The 20,334-nt window shown below is 37.6% G+C and overlaps 1 protein-coding gene across 5 annotated transcripts in view; it reads right to left on the bottom strand.

Annotated features, from left to right (window-relative positions):
* The window catches only part of LOC121644890 (contactin-associated protein-like 4), a 183,648-nt gene that overhangs the window by 13,077 nt on the left and 150,237 nt on the right, over window positions 1–20,334 (bottom strand). For 3 of the 5 annotated variants that reach the window (XM_041993137.1, XM_041993138.1, XM_041993141.1), the window contains 3 exons: window positions 10,403–10,642; window positions 8,012–8,236; window positions 5,494–5,693 (listed from right to left, as the gene is read on the bottom strand). In XM_041993137.1, coding sequence (XP_041849071.1) covers window positions 5,494–5,693; window positions 8,012–8,236; window positions 10,403–10,642 — 665 coding nt within the window. The remainder of the gene's footprint in view (window positions 1–5,493; window positions 5,694–8,011; window positions 8,237–10,402; window positions 10,643–20,334) is intronic. The other 2 variants (XM_041993139.1, XM_041993140.1) reach the window with 1 other exon arrangement.

The raw sequence follows: 20,334 nt of genomic DNA, 5'->3' as shown, positions 1-20,334 counted from the left end.
ACCAGGACATTGGCTAAAGTGAGACCAAAGTGCTGACGGGGGCTTTACTACAAAGAGGAATATTACAATACTATGCCATACCTACACACCACAGCATGTGTTGTAATATTTGTCCTTGAGATACACATGCCACTTGTAAACATGGACACACACAAAAAATCCATGCTGAGCAGCTTTACACCTTGTTTACATTGGCTGCTTAGCAGTAGCAGCATGCCATCAGCAACTGAGGCTTTACAGAAACATACGCCAACACATGATGCATAAATCTGCATGTTAAATGGCTCACAAAGATGGTTTAGGTCACAAGTGAGTCATGTTCAGCTACATGGTGTGGGAAGATAAATTGACTTGATCAGACAGAATTAGATACCTTGTTTGTCCCGATGGGGGAATTTGTTAAGAGCTTACAGTGCATGTGCAGCTGCATAACAAGACAAACACACAGTGTTCACATAGTTGTTTCATTCGTGTTATTCTTGAACAGTGTGTTACTGAGTTCACTGTTCATTCAAATTCTAATCCAGTCTGTAGAGTAAATGGTTATTATTTTATGTTTCTAAAAACCACTGATATTTATTATTCCTTAGACATTGGCAACAACATCAGACACAAACTGCAGGTTTTATAGACAAATGCAGGAGTATATACCTCGCCGACTGGCTGCAAAATACTCATTAGGAGGTTGGATAGGCGGTGGTGAAATAAATCACAAATACTGAATTTACACTGACCGGCAGAGGCGCCACTCAAAGCACCTCTGATGGCCAGTCACAATTCATAAAAATGCATAAAACTTAATACATAATCATTTTGACGTGGAATGTGAAATTGTAACATGCTTGTGCGCTGCCAATTGTTTTATTCAGAAATGAATGCTAGTAGGTTAATAAAACCTTTCAAATACTGGATCACAGCCCCTAGCTCTATTCTCAATAGGATGTATTTATCATACTGATTAATCTTTTAATATTAGCATTATTAACATAGACAAATCAGATTTGGATCAAGCAACACAGAATCTGTTTGAGGTAGCTAGGAAGGGTTATTTTATTCTCATATTATTTATTTCACCTCCATAAGAAGACAGGGCGACAGATAAAAGCCCCACGCAGGATCGGAGATAATTTCTTCCACTTCAATGTGTCTAATCGCGGGGGGACATCCAACACTCGCTGTGCTGCGACTTCCTGCTCGCCGGGAATCCCGATTACGTCACCCCTCCAGGTGGGCTATTCCCCGACACGCTCTGATTACCATTCCAAAAGGTACTGTATGCAGCCCCCAACTTGAACATGCGCCTTCTTCAACATTCGCACTTGCTCCAGAAAATTACCATCTCTTAGGCTCCTCCACCACCACTTTGACTGTGGATTGATACGTAAATGAGCCGCAATGAGGCAGCTGAACAAGTGACCCAGTTTTGTGATTGTTGCACATTGGGTAAGAGTGGTCAAACGAGTCCAGTTTGTGTTGTCATGCTACCAGAAATTCAGTAGGCTAGTCGGTCCTAATGCAGTGAATTTCCATGTTAATGTTGCCAAATTCAATAGCATAGCAAGAGATGAAAAAAGAAACAACGATATTTCTTCAACATGTTAACCAAAATATTTACCTCTTAAAGCATAAACCAAGTATTTACAACAAGCAGTGTGCTTTTTAACGTTAACGTGTGCCATAGCCTACTGCACCGCTGTTCCTCCTTCCAAGTCTTCTTTTTTATTATATTGTTGTTTTATCATCTGAATATACTACAACAACACAGAGAAAATATATGAAAGTTTATTTTACGCTGGTATTTGCGCAGCAGAGTTTTCTGCCGCCGGATTTGTAGTCCAGGAACGGAGAACACAGCTGCTGCCAGGAAAGGTGGATTACATTTTGTTAAAGCACAGCAATCTCCGAGTAGCCTATTATAAATACCCTCTCAGTGGCAAAATAAAACACACTGGTCTGGTTTAGTCTTCACTCTGAAATGGTTCAGTCAGAGGAATATAAAGCTGTTTTAAAAATGTTGAGCAAGCTTAAAATAAACATTCATAGGCTATCTATGTGTTTTAGATTAACACAATGATAAAACAACAATAGGCTATAATAATGAAAAGAAGCGGTGCAGCATGGCAATGATGCGTTAATGGCTCGGGTCGCGGGTTAAACATCAGTCTGGTTCGGATTTAAATGGAATAAATACATTGGTGACGAGTCGGGTTCGGGAGTCATTCTAACGGGTTAGAGCAGGTATGCGTAGCAAAACGGAACCGTGCAGGACTCTGCTCTAAGCAGTTCGGACTTGGTTGACCTGGAACCATTTGACAATAAAATCTGGAGCCATCCTGCAACGCGCTCGCTTAGGCGTCCAGTTAAACCGTGTTTATTCAACCAGTCCCTACTTCATTGCATTCATTCTTTCCTCATAGCCTACGTGCACATTTTTTTCAAGATTGTTTATGTCAGTTTTGTTTTGGAAAATGAAAAAGGAGTCTTTGCGCAGAACTTATAACATTATTCTAATCTTGCCACTTGCCTATTTTATTATTGTGTATTTTTGTAATAACATGTAAATTCACTGCATAGGAACCAACTAGTCTACTGAATTTTGTGTGACAACACTAACAGAACTGTTTTGACAATGCAACAATTACAAAACTGCGGCTCATTTACTTATCAATCCATAGTCAAAGTGGTGGTGGAGGAGCCTTGGAGATGGTAATTTTATGGAGCAAGTGCGAATGTTGAGGAATTTAGCCTTTGTTCAAGTTGTGGGCTGCATATATGCAGCCCACAACTTGGTATACCTTTCAGAATGATAATAAACAGAACAAGACACACCAAACCAGGAGCTAAGACCACGAAGTTCAGCATCATGCTTATCTATCTTTGGCGTTTTTACACCAACATTTTTATACACTGGATAATGATAATAATTATCGATTAAAGTCACGGATAAAAATAAAAAAAAAAAAAAAAAAAAAAAAAAAAAAAAAAAAAAAAAAAAAAAAAAAAAAAAAAAAAAAAAAAAAAAAAAAAAAAAAAAAAAAAAAAAAAAACTGCTGTTGTTTAAAACACACCCATCTCTTACAAAATCTAAAATGTAAAACAAAAAAAACAACAAACAAAAAATCTGGATCACTGTAGAAATATCTTTATTCATTGCTGATCATCTGGCCATTGAAGCGTTTTTATTTGGAATTGGGAACAAATATTTTCCACCCTGTTATATTCTGTTCCACTCTGTTATGTTCCATTCCACCCTGTTAGTAAGGTGTTTTTTAATTTTTTTTTTTTTTACTAAAAACATTGAGGACTGTGAACCTTGTTGCACCATATTAGGAAGTGAGGAACATTAAATTGATTTTGCTTTTCTGTTCCCAGGTCAAAAGGAATGTAATTATCTCTCATTTGAAATACTTGATTATGCTTTCCTTCTTGCCTTTGTGGAAACAGAAACGTGATAATCTCTCACTTGAAAGCAAGCTGGGCGTACAATAGTGTGATGACGATGAAAACTCACATGACCAATGCTCAATAAAGGGTACATGAAAATGTGAGAAATGGTCAAAAGCACAAATACCGTTTGTGGTGAGTGAAACTATACAGCACAGTCCACAAGGCTCTTTTCAAGCACACTCCTCCCCCCAAGGAGTATGCTTGAACAGCTACGGCAGGTAATGGCTGTGTTTACAAATGTAAAGGTGCTAATTGTTGGCCATTGAATTGTTAATTTCAACCGGGCAGCCTTTTGGTTGTACTTGGGCATGGTAGAGGGATAAGAAATCTCTGGGTTTTCTAGTGTTAAACACTGGAAGCGTCGCCAGCGGTCTTTTGATGACCGCCAGTCACGCTACCATGCTTATAGTGTATTAAAAACTAAACGGCTGAACCTGGTTTTTTAGGACTTTTATTATATAGTTGTTGTCTATAGTTTTACCTGCTTACTTGTTTGGAAAAGTAAACACATCAATATTTACGAGCAGTTTAGCACGTCTAAACTTCCACAGAGCCGCTCAGGGAGACTCTTTCTCAGCCAAACTGTCGTATATCACGGCTATGGAGTTGTAATAAATGGCCGCCCTACTCTGCTTCTGATTGGCTGTAAGATCACAAACCCTGTGTGATGATAGGCTGCTGGTTCCTGTCATTCCTACCAGCCTTTGCGCATGTGCCTGCTTCAGACAGCAGGCAGGCGTTGTCCCACCACTGAGACACAGCTGTATGACGTTTTATCACGTTTTATCACTAGATCGCTATGAATAAAATCCAGGGACACTTCATTTCACAGTATAAACCATTTATTTACTTATCTACTTAGGATAATAGCACTTTGAGGCCTAATTCAGAATATAGGTTGGGCTGGGTCCGACTTTTGTGATCCCTGCTTTACACATTATCAGTATTATGTTATTTTTACCTGCCGATATTACGTTATGATTTTGTCAATATTCAGTTACGCAGCAGCTGTATCAACCCCCACTGTGAATAACTTACGTTGCAGTCAAATGACCGCTGGCAGCGCTCCTCGGGATGTTTAGAAAGCTCTGCTAGTGACATTCACCACTTAGCCGACTTGAGGAGGTTGTGCTTTGCCTCATAACACCATTAGCTACACATGTCGGCTTTTTTGATACATTTATTTGACGCCATTTTCAAATCAAATCATTTTTTAAATGTTGGCAAAAATGCATAGCCGTGTGTTTCTTATTTTTCTTTTCAAAAGTTTGTTCAGGGTGAAACCAGCACTATGTGATGGTGATATAACACAACCACTGTGTGGAAAGGGCTGTTGTTTGTATAATGTGAAATATTATTGGTAAAAGTAAACAAGAGGCACGTTTCTCATAATGCATCATGAGTCGATTCTGAAATGATGTGTTTACATTAACGTCTTTGCCGCAATGTTGAGTTTATTCTGTGTAAGACAGAAACTTAAAATGTGCCTTTTTTAGTCTGGACACTGGCCTGCACATAGATGGGACCAGATTCACTTTGCTTTTGAGTTTTATTGAATGCCTCTGCATCTTTCAGAGGTTATGTCCAAAAGCTTGTTAAAATTCTTGTTCTTAACCCTTATAATGTCTTCAGCGACCATCCTCTTTCTTATTAAAAAAGATAGTGGAAGTACATCTGTCCGAGCCATCTCTACTACTTAGTTGCTAAAAGTATGTATATGTTGAGTTAAGTGACATCTCAATGAGTTGTTAAAAACATTAATTTTCATTATTCTTGCCTCAAAGGTGTAAGAAATGTTTTTTGTATTGACTTTTCTCCTCTCAGTGAGGACATTAAACAGTTTCACCATGTGTTTGTTCAAGACTAGCTTTTAGCTAATTCCCTGTTTTTGCATTTATATATTTGAATTTCACTTATGGCTCCTTTTATCCTAACTATACGATAACACGGATAACATGGTTTTCATCAGATTACTCAGAAAAGTTTTAGTTGTTTTACAGAGCAGGTGAAGAACAAAGAAAAGAAAAAGACAAGTAAATACTTGACCCTAAAGACTGCTTTCTCTCTTCTGGATGTGTACGTGCTGAAACCACATGTTGCTTCATGTTTTACCTGCACAGAAACAGAATCTGTCAGCCTCCTGATGGAAACCGTGTGCAGCTGTCCGTTGGCCAGGCTCTTTACGCTGCTCCTAAACACCTCAGCGTCTCTGCTGCCGTCCAGCTTGTATCTCAACTCCAGCTTATCTTCACACACAGAACACAGAAAAAGACTGTAACCATGGCGTAACACTTCACATCGCCAAAAGCAGAAAACAAAATTCAGTTTAAATCCTCATCATCTTAAAGTTTTAGGTAGAGTTGTCTTCTCCTTAAAAAGATCTGACCATGATCTGTAATCTTTGCCAACAGGGCAAAATTATGCATTCAATACATCAAGCATAGCTCCATGTTTGCTCTGCTAATGCAGATTTCTTTATTAGGAGGATGAGATCTGATTCCAGTAATAACAACAGAGTTAATCTCTTCTTAATCATCAAGCATATTAAGTGCAGATTAAACAAAGGCCCTGAGAAGTACTGAAGGTTTTCAAATAAATTAAGCAAAATGAAAGCAAATTATTTCCATATGCATGTGCATTATTTGACTAAATTATAAAAAAAAGTACATCAAAATATAACAAATACATGGCAGGGAGGTGCTGAAGAGCTTCATCCACCAGCTGCAGTTCAATTAACTTATTCTGAAGTAAAGCAGCTGAGGAGGTCAACACACAGTCTGGGGTAAAATAATCAAAGCTATCTGCCAGCAGAATAAAGAAAGCTCTCAGGGATTAAAACACACTTAATTTTAATAGGTCAGCAGGAAACCTTAATGCCCTGCTTCCCATCAGCTTATGTAGCATCAATAACAGCAGAAAAAATCCATTTGCTGCTAACTGTGCTACAAAGTGCCATTTCTTTTAGACTCCTGGATGCTGCAATTCAGAATTTAAAGTGGCTCTTACTTCTTTAAAAAGCCAAAACTATGTGTTTTATTTCATACAGAACACCCTGACTATTCAACTGTTTTATTAAGCAATGACCTGACCCGATATATTCTTATTTCTGCTGTAATGGAACTTTGTGAAAACACTTGCAAAACTTTTAAGAAGTTGGTGACCTACTCAAATAGATAGTACAGCTGGACAGAATTAAAAAGGAGGAAAACTTAATGAAAGTGTGAGGAGAAGGGGAGGAGAGGCAAAGTGAAGAGGTGTGATCACTGTGTTTGCTGTATGAAACGTTGTGATTGTCTTGTCATCTTCCATGTCAACAGATTAAAGAATTTACATAAAATGGACAAGATGTGCATCTTGAAAGGTGCAAATGAAGTCAGCATCAGAGAAGCAGCTATTTTATAAACCTTGCCTTGTCACCATATACATGTTACAGTGGCTTGGAAACGTATTCACGCCTCTGGATAGTTTTCCTTTGTTGTGCCTCACAACCTGGAATTAAAATATATTTAATCCATTGTATTTCATGTAATGGATAAAATAATCCAAACTGATGTGAAGTGAGAAATAACCCAACCCTTAAATAAAATCATCAGAGCACCATTAAATCCATCATCACAAAATGGAAAGAATATAGCAGTACAACATACCTGCCTAGAGACATGTCCACCAAAACCAACTGAGCAAAGAGGACATTAATCAAAGTGGCAACCAAAGGTAACCGTGAAGGAGTTGGAACGCTCCACAGCAGACTGGTGTATCTGTCCACAGGACCACTATGAGATGCACACTCCACAGAGCTGGACTTCACAGAGAAGTGGCCAGAAAAAACAAGCATACTAACAAAAAAATGTTCCCCAAAGTTCATATGGGAGAAGGTCCCCTGATCACAATTGTAGAACTTCTTGGCCATCAAGGAAAACATCTTATTAGCCCAGATGACAGATCCCACATTGAAGCATGGTGGTGGCAGCTTCATGTTGTGGGATGTTTTAATCAGCAGAGACTGGGAAACTGGACAGAATAAAGGGAATATGGATAAAGACAGGAAAATCTGTTCCAGTCTTCTAGAGATTTGACACTGAGGGTACTGGATCGGGATACATATAGCCGTTTATGGTGTTTATTTATTTATGTTTTCTTATGTAGTGTATGTAAATCCAGTAATAGACATGTTCCAAATATCCATTTTATTTCCAGATTGTGAGAAAAACAAAAAGCCAAGGAGAGTGAATACTTTTGCAAGCCACTGTCTATCAGCAACCAAAAATCTTTCATTGTACTTTGCCAATGTGTCACATTTATCAAATATATTGTACAAATATCTAAATTTGTGACTATGTGAGAATGCTTTCACACAGTTTAAGCAGAAACCCACTGTGGGATAAAAAATATTGGTATGTCGATAAATTTAAAGGTCAGTTTTTCACTGCTTCTCTTTCCATCCTTGGACAAGGATTAAAAACGTGTGGGACTGATAAAAACAAGATGTGAATATTAAACACAAGGCAAGAAAAAGAAGAAGAAAATGAAAATAACAGCTTTTAAGGTTGTCCTGCGTCCTCACCGTGCTTGTTGATGAGCAGGGCCAGGTACTGTCTGAAGTAGGAGTTGACGTAGAGCAGCAGAGCTGGACTCTGGGTGGTCCTGAAGCTCAGGGTCACGTTTTCTTCTCTCAGCGTCATGTCAGAGTAGATGGAGGAGGGCAGAGAGCTGCTGTTTCTGCTCAACTCGTAAGGCTCCTTAAAGGTGTAGATGACCGACGTTCCCAACTTGAAGCTGGCTGACACCTCTGGAAGATTAAGTTGAGACATGAGACATGAGACAGAAAGCTGAAAGCATTTATCAACTTTATACATTTAACATTCCAGCTTCATGTTGTTAAGATCAAATCTATGACCTTCTGATTATCAGTCTGCAACAAAATCACAACAATTTATACAGATAAATTAAAGAGTTTTCTACTTTTTAATCATCACATAAAGAAGCTGTGATGGAACTTCACATGTCCAGTTACTCAATGAGTAAATGAGTTAGGTTTCTAATTACAGAGTTGTTTTTAGAGTTGAGTTTTTGCTTTGATTACCAAACAAGAAAACAAGATGAACTTTTAAAATATTTAACACTGAGTGAGTCAGTGTGACTCACAGAAAAACAAAGTGTTCATCAGCTTGTTGTGAAGGATGAGAGCTGCAGATGTCAACATGTGGTGGGAGAAGGGTTAAGAGGGTCCCTATTAAAAGACGAGGCTAAACTCTCTTAAGTTATTGAACTAATGAACAGTGTAAAGGATGGTGTGATGACATTGTTACTCAGTTTAGCATAAAAAAATCACTAAAGTGGACGGCAACACATCAGATAGTCACTATTTTAAATAAATCTGTTAAATCTCAGGGTTTCTCTTGGGGTGATTAGTGGAGTATAAAATGTAAAGGTTTCAGTCGAGCTGTTGATTCTTTACATTTAAACATCAGCAGATAAATATTTGTCATTTATACATTCATCCCAAAATTTCAAAGGACTTAGACCTTTTAGAGGTGACTATGCTTTCTCAATCCTAATCTTTCACTGAGGGACTTCCATCATGGATACTGCACGTAGCTTATATACTTTCAGAGCGCTGTTAACCTTGTCTTAGCAAAGTTATGAGCCAGAGACACTGAAGCAGAACAGAGGACAGACAGCTCTCAGAGAGAGGTCAAAGAGGTGGCAACACCGAAGAGAAACTCTAACCAGAATCTGTCAGTGATGTCAAATAAAAACACATTTTTCAAGCTTGTTTCTTTTCTTGCACATTGATAAGCAGCTGTGGCTGTGATGACTTTTATGGATCTGTTTGCATGTTGTCATTGTGTTTGAACATTTTCTGATCTTCATCAGAGGGAGCTGGCCCTCCTCCATCTGCATTGTTATTCAAGTTTTATCCATATACCCTCATATGAACTTTCCCACCACCAGTCAACATAAAGACAAAGTTAAAAATTCAATAAGTGAAGGATTTGCTCCAGTGATAGAGGCAGTTAATTTCTCTTTTTTGCAGCAGTGACCTGCTAGGCATTTTAGGTTGTGAAAAGTTGAAATATAAAGCAGCTCGTCCATCAAAAGATTTATAAATCAACAATAAAACTTTAAAATCGATCCTAAAATATAGTGGGGAACAGAAGAGATACATGTATAATAATATTATTAATAATAATAATTGCACTGCTTATTACTGTGTAATATGTCAGAATGAATGTGGTGCAAAATGTGTCCACTAGGGGGCAAAACACAAGTGTTTTGAGATTTTTTTATTTTTTTTTTTTTAACCATAGGATAATGCAATAGGTCTCAGAAACTGTATGTATCACATGTATGGTGTCCAAAAAACAAAACAAAGAAAAAATTTCACTTTGGATGAAAAAGCTAAACAAATGCTGTCTTTTACCTCTGAGTTTATCTGCATCTCTGATTTACATAATCATGAGTTACTCCAGAAATTCGCCATGATGCAATCATAACAATCAATGCAAATTCAGCCAATCAAAAAAAAATTCTGCACAGCCATGGGGAAGAAGGTTTGTTTGAATCTGTGATGATTGACCATGTTTATGTCTGGAGGTCACTGACAACCTAAAATTCAGGAAACCAGGTTTTTCTTTCAACACTTTACTCTCAGTAAATACGTAAATAATACTTACTTCAAATGATTCAATATCTCAAGAAAATGGAAAAGATTAGAGAAATTAAAAAATTGGAAACAAATGTGTATCAGAACTTTCTTTGTTCTTGTAATTTCTCCCAATAACAAAGTCACAATTCTTCAGTTTTAACGTTGATTTAGTGCCAGTACTCTTCAGCTTTAAATAAACCTTTTCATGCAGGATTTTTAATTAGAATTAAACACTTTTCCTTTGCTATTTTTAAACTTTTATGTAAAATATCTAAATACCAACTTTTGTGACATGTCTATGTGTACCTGTTTGGCAGAAGACTCCGGTGTATGCAGACAGGCTGCAGTCACAGTGGAAGCCGTTGGGTTTCTCCATGCAGCGGCCCTGGTTCTGGCAGAACGAGCCATAGCTGCTGCAGTGACCCGGGCAGCCGGGTCGAACCCCGGGTGTGATCTTCGCCCTCTCCTCCAGGTCCAGAGTGATGCCGTTCAGCTGCAGAGAGCGAATGCAGCCGCGGAAGCCCTTCTGCCTGGATGCTGTGCCTCCTGGCAACAAAAAACACATCAAACCAAAAGATTTAAAGAAAAGTTCCCAAACCAACTAATTGTCTTCAGCTGAAACTTTAGCCACTGACAGATTCTGAACATGATGAAAGTGTATTTAGACGGGTGGGATATCATTGTTCAAACATGCCAAACTCTCAACAGTATTTCTGCACAGACTGAACCTCTTCTTTTGTTGGAGGCAGAAACTCATACAGCTGCTGTTTGCTCCCAGAATCTGAAGATGACAACTTTCTATTGTTCAGCAGCAACGTTTCACATCAATAAATCACCATTAGACTGTCTACTACAGGCCTCCCGTCTCTGCTCTATGACTCGGAACCGACTGAAGCAGTAAAGCAGCGCAGGACATGAAAATTACCTCGACATCTCTGACAGAACACACCAACAAGTAATACCGTTCCTTTTATCCATGAATGCTAAACATTAATTCTTGGTAAAATGAGTCTTTACATGATCATTCACAGGGTGACTCTGATCTGCCAAACATGAACATGAAAATGTAAATCTCACAGCATATTAATCAGCCTTAGATTCACAGCTACGCACCCGGTTTTCTGCATAATGATTCAGATAATTAAGTTGTGGATGCCCCTCTCTTTAACTCTAAAGGCACCTTAAACTTCTATTAGAAAATGCTTCCACCAGTGGATGCGACACAAAGTAAGAGTTAGGGCTGTAACAAGATGTGGATCTAAGTTGTGCATCCAGGTAAACTGATAGTTGGAAATGTTCAGATTAAACACGACTGGCTGACTTACTGACTTGGGAACAGCTTATATCAATGATAAAATCATTTACGATAAAGCAAAACAATTGTGGCCATAAATAAAATTAAATACCATCTCACAACTCGTTTCTCAAAAGCAGCAACCTGGTTCAGCTAATTTGTGATGGGCATGTTTTCTTCTTTACGTTTAAAAATAAGATTAAACAGTTACAATTCCTGGATAGCAAACTGGCCCTAATCTGGGCCTCCTTTTCCACATATGACATTGGCAAGGGTTGTGAGGGCCAGATACAGCTCAAAGGTCACGAGCTGGGTCTAATATGAGTTATTGTATTGGTTATATGGAGCCTACACCATATCAGCATTGACATGGGTAACAAGACTGATCAACTGTTTGGACGAAGGCAGGCAAATAAGATGTTTTCAAACTCCAAATTGCTTAAAATAAAGCAACAAGAGTTGCTTTGGCATGTCATTCTGGTGTGAGGCTGAACACAGAGAACATGCATAAAAGCCTAATGGCTCAATGTGGACAAAAGGTTTGCTCATAAGAGGTTGCTTCAATATGAACCAACCAGATCCCTCAGGTCATCAGGGTCAAATCTACTTTCAGTTCATAGAGTCAGAACTAAACGTGGAGAGGCAGCGTTCAGCTTTTATGCTCCTCACATGTGAAACAAACTCCCAGAAAAATGCAGGTCTGCTGAAACTCTCAGCAGCTTTAAATCAGGTTAAAAAAAACTTTCCTATCATCTAAAAAAAAAACGTAATTCCTCACACTGGAACTTTTATTGCTTGCATTTTATCTATTTTATTTGAGCTTTTTTTCTATTTTTTTTAATTATTTTTAAATTCTTTTTACAGTTTGTTTTAATGCACTTTTTATTGCTTGCTGCACCTCGCTGTAAGGCTTCTCTTTAATGTAAAGCACTTTGAAATGGCTTTTACATGAATGTGCTATACAAATGAACATGTCTTGCCTTATATTTCTTCTGGAATGTATAAACACAACAAGCAACCACTTTGTCTGTTCTTCCAAATAAGTTATGTTAGAGATCAGCATGGCTATGGCACTCAACAAGCTTTTTGGGGTCAACTTGTTAAGAAAAAACTCAGAACTGATGCTGAAAAGATGTGTAATGTACAGAGCTACCGCAGTTACTGTAGTTTAAGCTTTTAATAAAGCCAGTTTTAAGAGATTACTGAAAACAAATTTTAATTATTAAATAATGAGGAATTATGGTGATTTGGTGTGATAGGTACATACATACTGATACTCTTATGTATGTTTTATTCTTATATAAAGTGTGTTCTGTTTGTTGTTCTCTTACTTTTATCTTGTTTTGTTGTTGTTTGTATTGTGTATGATGTATATTATGTTTCTTATAAGAGCAACTCCTGCATTTGCTCCATCTAATGGGGACCTAAATAAAGGAATAAAGGAAAAGATGTGGCCCAAAGAAGATGTAGATTTGGGGCATATCTGGTGGATATGTTACTGAGTTAAGGTAGTTACACTTACCCTTAGTTCACAGTCAATATTCCCAATGTAAAACAAAGCAAATGGCAGATATGGATCATACCTGGGCCAAAAACTTGCTTTCTGGGGTGTTTTGATTGGAAGAATTGGACATTTATGTCACCAGGCAGCAAATCCAAATATACTGTATTTCACAAATAACATTAAATCAAAACATCAAAGAAAACATGTTATTTGTCAATTATATATGCAATATGCATGCATTCAGAAAATACTACATCAGGACTACTCAATTCGGTCCTACGAGGGCCGCAATCCAGCAGGTTTTGTTCCACTCAGGTGTGTTGGTGCAGGGATACATGGAAAACCTGCTGGATTGCGGCCCTCGTAGGACCGAATTGAGTAGCCCTGTACTACATCATATACACATTATATGAATTACTAAAATGGACCAAAATAAATCTAGATATAATGAAGTGACACTGTTAACACCTAGCCTAGACTACCAGATTAACACTGTAGTTAGAACTAAATTGTCAAAAGAGAAAATGTTTTTTCTCTTTGCAGAACTTTAGATAGTAAGGAAAAGTAAAGTAAAGCTCTTTACTGGGACTTTCCTGCTCTTTGACTTGCAGGGGCATGAAGAGTGGAAATAAAAGTCATCCGAACAGATGAGCACTGATGACAGACGCGATACTTGGCATCTGATTCAGGATGAAAAGAAAGAACTGGAGTGAAGATGGTTGGAAAGTTGCTTGCAGGGTTGAGCAGGTTAGAGTGGCTTAAATTAACGAATTACATGCTTAGAAGGGAATCTCAATTAAGCTGAATTAAATCATGTTTCAACAGGTTTGAGCCCAAAAGTATAACTAAAATATATATATATATTTAACTGAATTGAAAACTAAGAAATATTACTAAATATTTGAATTCTTGAGAGATATGCACAGTTAAATGTCTTTATTTGCAGTTATTACTATGAGTAATGATGATTTCCTCCATTATTATAACAATGTTTTTCTTCTATCAGTCTCTTTCAACTTCAGACAATGAAATAAGTCTCAGTCCTTTTTCTGTGGAGATAAAGCCAGTCAGTAACATGAATCAGAATAAAGGCGGAGAGCCTCCGTACATGACCTGGCAGCTTTTTCAGTGTTTAAGGCCATCCATCTGTCAGCAAGATTAGGACCGAATTCATGAACAACGTAAAGAATTGGAGCCTTTCTGAAGCGCACAGAAAAATAAAATTCTGAGCAGATCCAGATGATTCTCTTTGAAAACTGAGAGAAGGAGGTTGGAAAGAGACTCAGAGAAACCTTCACCCTCACAATGCTACATACAGCAACTAAACAGTAGATTTGGCAAACTTGTCCAGAGTTTAACCTTGAAGTTTAAATAGACCTTATCTGATGTGTACAACTTTTCATCCTTAACTTGCTGTTTGCTACACATGCAACAAAGGAAACCTGAGATCTGTTGACTGGATGAAACTGCAATATTTCATCAATAATAAAACAGTACAGTTAAATAAAATCTTGATCCATCCCTCTAGTCTTTATATGTTACCAGGAAAGACGTTAATAGTTCCAGCAATTTATTGAAGCAAGTGCAAACATGAATAGAAATCCATAGAAGACAAAAGCAGTTTGGATCATTCAAGTCTGAAGGTCGGCATTTGGTCTGAGGACATTTTTCTTTTTAAACAAACTTCCTTGTCATTTCTTTAAGTTCAGGAATAGTTCTCCAATGTTCTTGAAGGACTTTCCAAAACTCTTCTTTGGATGATGGATGCCTTTCTTTCCACTGAAGTCAGAATTAATCACAACATAAGACCTGTTGTCACTTATTTCCAGTCCAGTTCTTAAGTCATTTGACATTCCTCAACCTTTTTCTCTGTTTCCCTTCCTTAAAGGTCCAGTGTGTAAAAATTACTGGCATAGGTATAGCAATGACTTCAAATTCCAAGCACAGTTGTGAATGGACGGTGGCCATCGGTGACCAGAATTCCTCCAGACATAAACATGTTTTCATCGGTAAGTGGATCCAGTAGCCTCAGGTGCAGCGATAACTGCACTACAGGTAGCTACTTCATCATTGTGTTCACGTGTACTGTCTTCTTCTATGTGCCTTTTAAGGCGTTACTTATCCCAAATGGTGCCCTAGCTCCTATCAAAGAAAGCTGGTACTGAGTTATAAAGCTCAGAGGTTTCTCACTTCACACAAAGAGCTGTTTGTCCATTCAGAGACACCGTAGTAAAAATGGCTGCCATTTTTGTGAACCCACAAGAAATATATATAAATGGTTCATTCTAAGAGAATAAAAGCATGGCAGTTATAGTAAAGTGATTAGATACCAATAGAAACACAGTTTTTAATGATATATGTTATTTTTCTGTAATTTTTTTTTTTTACACATTGCACCTTGATGGCCACTCTTTAGTGGAAACCTTTTTTATTGAGGCTTCAGTGAGCTGTAGATGCATCAACTGAAGAACCAAATGCATCTCTTAGATCCTGTGCCAGGTCTTTGCTGGATTCTTTCCCATTTCTTAACCCTTCAATTGCCTGCTCTACTGTTCTGTATAGCAAACTTTTCAGTCACAATAATGAATCTTCAAACATTTATCTAATTTGGTTTAGGTATGCAATACCAAAATTAATTTGTTTTACTTTCATCTTAACAATTTCTCATAAGAACAATTGAAATGATTGATGATCTTGTAGCCTGTAGTTGCTCATTTGTCTCTTGTATAGATTGTCCCTTTTTAGCAGAGGCATTAGATGCTTTTTTTAATGCTCGAATGATTGATAGGTCGATGTTAAGTGGCTTAACAAACAAAAACCACATTCTTCTGAAAACTGTCTGACATGAGGCCTGGACTGGAAATTAGTTTTAAAAAAATCTGCCATTATCCAATGAAAAACCCTGAAAACCCTTCAAATACCCTGGAGACCTATTGCTCAACACCAGTTTAAATGATTACAATAATATCCTGCTGGTTTCATATATATAAAACCGTGGCTAGGTGGGACGTTCATGGTTTTTACACAGTACTGGATATATTTTAGCACTCATTTTAGTTTGAAGAGTCAACGAGGGTAATTACAAAGGCATCAAAGAAGTGCTTCACTTGACCTTGTTACTATGCATCAAGAACTGTGAGTGTCTGAAATAACTCCACTTATCACTGGCAGTAAAAGGAAACCATTATGGACCTCTGATCAAAGTAACAAAGCAACTCTCCAAAAAAGTATGATCAGAGAACAAACTCTCCTACCAGGTAGGCCATCGGGGCTGTGACCGGTTTTCAACAAACATCTTGTATCATCATTGCTTCCAACAAAAATCACAGCCTCTTCACATCAAATGGAAACCCGGCGCTCTGAAAACATTTAAAACAGCATAATGAGGGACTTGTGATGTGGAGATCAAAGCAAATATCAAAGAATAAAAATTCAAATTAACTCCACCTCTGACCACAGATACAAATAGCATCTTGTAGATACTTTCAGCCATCAGAAATGTATCTATTCCAAGGCATTTTAAGTTTCTCTGCATGCACAATAAGAGGAAGAAAAACAAAATCAATAAGTAAAATTATGATCAAAGTAATCATCAAGGTGACTCAGGTCCGAACTGAAACATCAAGCTTAAAAAACACAACACAGAAAGAATTCAAAGCTCAGAAATAGCAAAAGATTCCCCACATTTCTGACCGAACAGACTCAGCTCTGAGAGAAGAAAATTCAGATAAAACAACACAGGGGTGGTCACAGCTGTGAGGCTCGACGGGCAGATCAAAGAGTCACTGAAGACTGTGTACGTGCAGTACAAGCGCAATTGATGACAATCCCACCATGATACGAGGGATGAAGAATACAGATTTCTGTCTTCATTTAGACACCTTTTACTTTTTAATACTCAAAAGACACTCCATAGAATTAGTAGTTATAGTAGTTACCATAGTAACACTTCCATGTATAAATTCACTGATGTTTACATCTTAAAAATAAGATCCACTACAGCCTGCTGCCTGTGCATGCTCAGGATGGTCAAACTTGATGGATTGGTTTTCTTGAGCTAGGGAATGATTTTGTATGAGTTGACTTTTAAGAACAGTTATTATAAATTAGAACAATGTGGATGTGTCTTAACTGGATGAATTTATTATGCCTGTAAAGTAGAGATGACTTTGTTAAGAATCTTTGTAACGAGGTTAAGAAAGAGACGATAAATAAAATACGCACTTGAATGTGGCCAGCAGGGGGCGACTCCTGTGGTAGTGAAGTGAACTTGGATGGTGTAGAAGTATATCGGTATGTTTACATCAGTGGTGGAGGAAATACTCAAACCCTGTGCTTAAGTAAAAGTATAAATAAACAAGCAAAAATATACTCAAGTAAAAATAAAAGTATCACATTAACCTTTTTACTTAAGCAGAAATAGGTATGTAGTTGCTTTTAAATATACTTACAGTATTAAAAGTAGGGCTGTCCAATGACTAAAATTTTTAATCAGATTAATCACTGTTTTCAAATGAATTAATCATGATTAATCACAGCTTTCAAATTAATCACAAATTTCAAATAATTTCAAAATAATTAATCACCATTCGCGACTATGCCTGAAATTTGCCCGTTTTTACTGCATTATATCACCAGAATGAGCAGATACTAGAAATATTTACTGTTAACTGGCCGTCCCTTGGGTAAACATCAGATGTCCAAGGGTCAGTAAATGCAGCATGTAATGTATTTCTATATGTTGTTCTAAATCATCTCTACCATGTTCTATATCCTAATTCAGAATTCATATATCATCATCTCACCATCCGTCTCCACGGTGATAATTTCTGTAATAAAACCAACAGATGTGACAACTGAAGTTAAACAGCCAACACTGATGAAGAAACTCTGATAAAACTGATGATCTGGATAAAAACAGGTTTTTCCTTTTATCAGTGAAGTGTGAGTGTTTGTGTAGCAGTGATAAAAGTCCTACAGCAGCATCACCCAGAGTACAAACCTGTTCATAAACTACATTACTGGCTGTTTGTTTTACAAGTTTACAATGCGTTTTTTTTTGACAGCCCTAATTAAAAGTAAAAGTTTTTGCTGAATGTATTGACTGATGGAGTGGTTTACAATATCATTAAGCTGACTGTATGTATATTTTAACACATCTATAGTAGGAACTGTATCATTTCAATTAACAATGATGCAGATGATGATACTGGGAACTATGGAAAAATCACATATATTCTTATTGTGTTTACTCTTTGTGACACAGTTCACACTTGGACTTATGATTCTGTGAATCAGAAATAAGTTTTTTTTTTTTATTTTGTTTGTTTTCAGGTGTGACCTGCAGAATTAAATTCCATTAAAAAGGCTGAGTCATGACCATACTGGGACAAAAAGCAGGCACACACAGGCTAAGTGATCACCAAAGCTCATTATTCTTTAAAGACCAACATTCACACACAACTACAAGCCAGCAGTCCAGCTCTTTTCTCTCTCCTACTCTCACCAAAAGACTTAACAGTCTTATAGTCCTATATTCATATTATAATATGTTAATCCAGACAGCATGATTGTATCATTTTGTCAGCAAATAATCTAGAGGACAGATTACCATAAATATAACATGCTAACATCAATATTCTCTGCAACAGTAAAAACAAGAAGTGGTCGATTATTTCAATCTGATTTGATTTAAGTAACATTAGAAAATGAAAAAGTCAATTCAAGACAGATAACCCAAACTTTTCTATGCAGCAAGCCACCTGTGGAGGTACGCTTGGACCCCAAATATTTGATGCAGTAAAATAAGCCAATGTCATTATCATGTAAACAGAAACACATCCACAAACACACACTTCATATGGAGATAAGAACAGATATCAACATATTTAACGAGCAAGCAGCTGTAGTCACAGCATTTACAACCAGATAAACACAATGATAACCTGATTTAGTCAAAAAGTTCCCTCATCAGCGTTTAACATCGACTGATAAAACTGGCACATTCTTATTGGCACAGTTTACAGCTGTTTCTGCGTTGGACAAGGACAGTATCTGTGAACAGGCTAGTATAGCTGAGGAGCTTTAGTACTGAAATATCCACCACTGCACATAATAATAACTCATATCTTTGAAACCAGGAAATAGGACCTCCTGTATATCCAAGGTTGGAATAATCAGTGGCTTTATGTTTGGGCTGATGGGAGATACAATGAGCAGTTTCTCATTTCTTGAACAACCATGTAGAAAGACACATCCGGTTGCAGTGAAAAAGATGTTAGGACGGGTCAAATCATTGGCATGCATCAAGCAAGGACAACATCTAAGAAGATTGCAGAAACTACTAAAACGCAGTGCTGTTATCTAGGGTTACTGCAGTTGGTCAGGTCTAGGTTCAGATGTGCCCAAAGGTCAGCTGACAACCGGAACATACTGAATGAGCAGGTTATTCCATCTTCCCTGATGGCACAGCCACATTCCAAGATGACAGTATCAGGATTCATGGGGCTCAGATTGTGAACGAGTGGTTCAGAGAGCATGAGACATCATTTTCACACATGTATTTGCAACCATGAGTCCAGACCTGAAGCAAGTACAGCTTTGGATGGATGGATAACACTGGCGAGTGATGTATGGCTGAAATAGACGGGACATAACTCAGAAGATGATGCTCCAAAGTGACTGGGGATGAGCTAAGAGATGCAGCCAGGAAAGGGTCGCTGCATTCGGTCCGTCTGTCCTGTCCTGACCGCTGGTACTTGACAATAAGAGCTGTATTGATTAATCAAGTAAAATAACCACCAAATAGTTGAATTTATATAATTTCCTGTATTTTGTCATTAGAAATGAGGGACACTTGTATGAGGACAGAATTAAAGGAAGGCTTGGATGTGATCTACAATCCGAGAGTGTGTTTTTTGATTCCGGGAAGGTTCTTTGAATTTTAGTTGCGACCTTCAGTGGATGTTTATGGAACATTTAAAAAAGATTTCATCTCAATGTTCTCTGAGCATCACAGCCAACTTTACCAGACCCTTCAGCCTGTTAGCTGCGCAGGTCTGCAGCTTGAACATCCGCTCACTTACTGCATCCACACCAACCAGTACACAGCCATCAGTTTCGGTCCTCCATATTTGACCAATTTGTCACAGATCTAAATAACTGGCAAACATTTTAGTGGTTTAAGGTTAGTGTTACATCTCCTTGCATTTATAAATTTTTGACACTTTTTTTCTTTCAGCCAGTTAAACAAGTTCTTACTGGCTTATTCACTCCTCCAGGATGGAAACTGTGAAGAATGTGCAGGGAACCTAGATGAGTTTGAGTCTGACTGAACATGTCAAGATTCTAAACTTCCAGTGCTTAACAATTATATGATAACAGGCAGAAGAGCAGTTTTATATTCAGAACTACACCTTTCTCCATTTAGAATTGCATGAA

The sequence above is a fragment of the Melanotaenia boesemani genome, chromosome 8 (genome assembly GCF_017639745.1).
Source record: "Melanotaenia boesemani isolate fMelBoe1 chromosome 8, fMelBoe1.pri, whole genome shotgun sequence".
Classification (NCBI taxonomy): Eukaryota; Metazoa; Chordata; class Actinopteri; order Atheriniformes; family Melanotaeniidae; genus Melanotaenia; species Melanotaenia boesemani.
The sequence above is the reverse complement of the archived record's forward strand: the minus strand, read 5'-3'. Positions and strand labels throughout refer to the sequence as shown.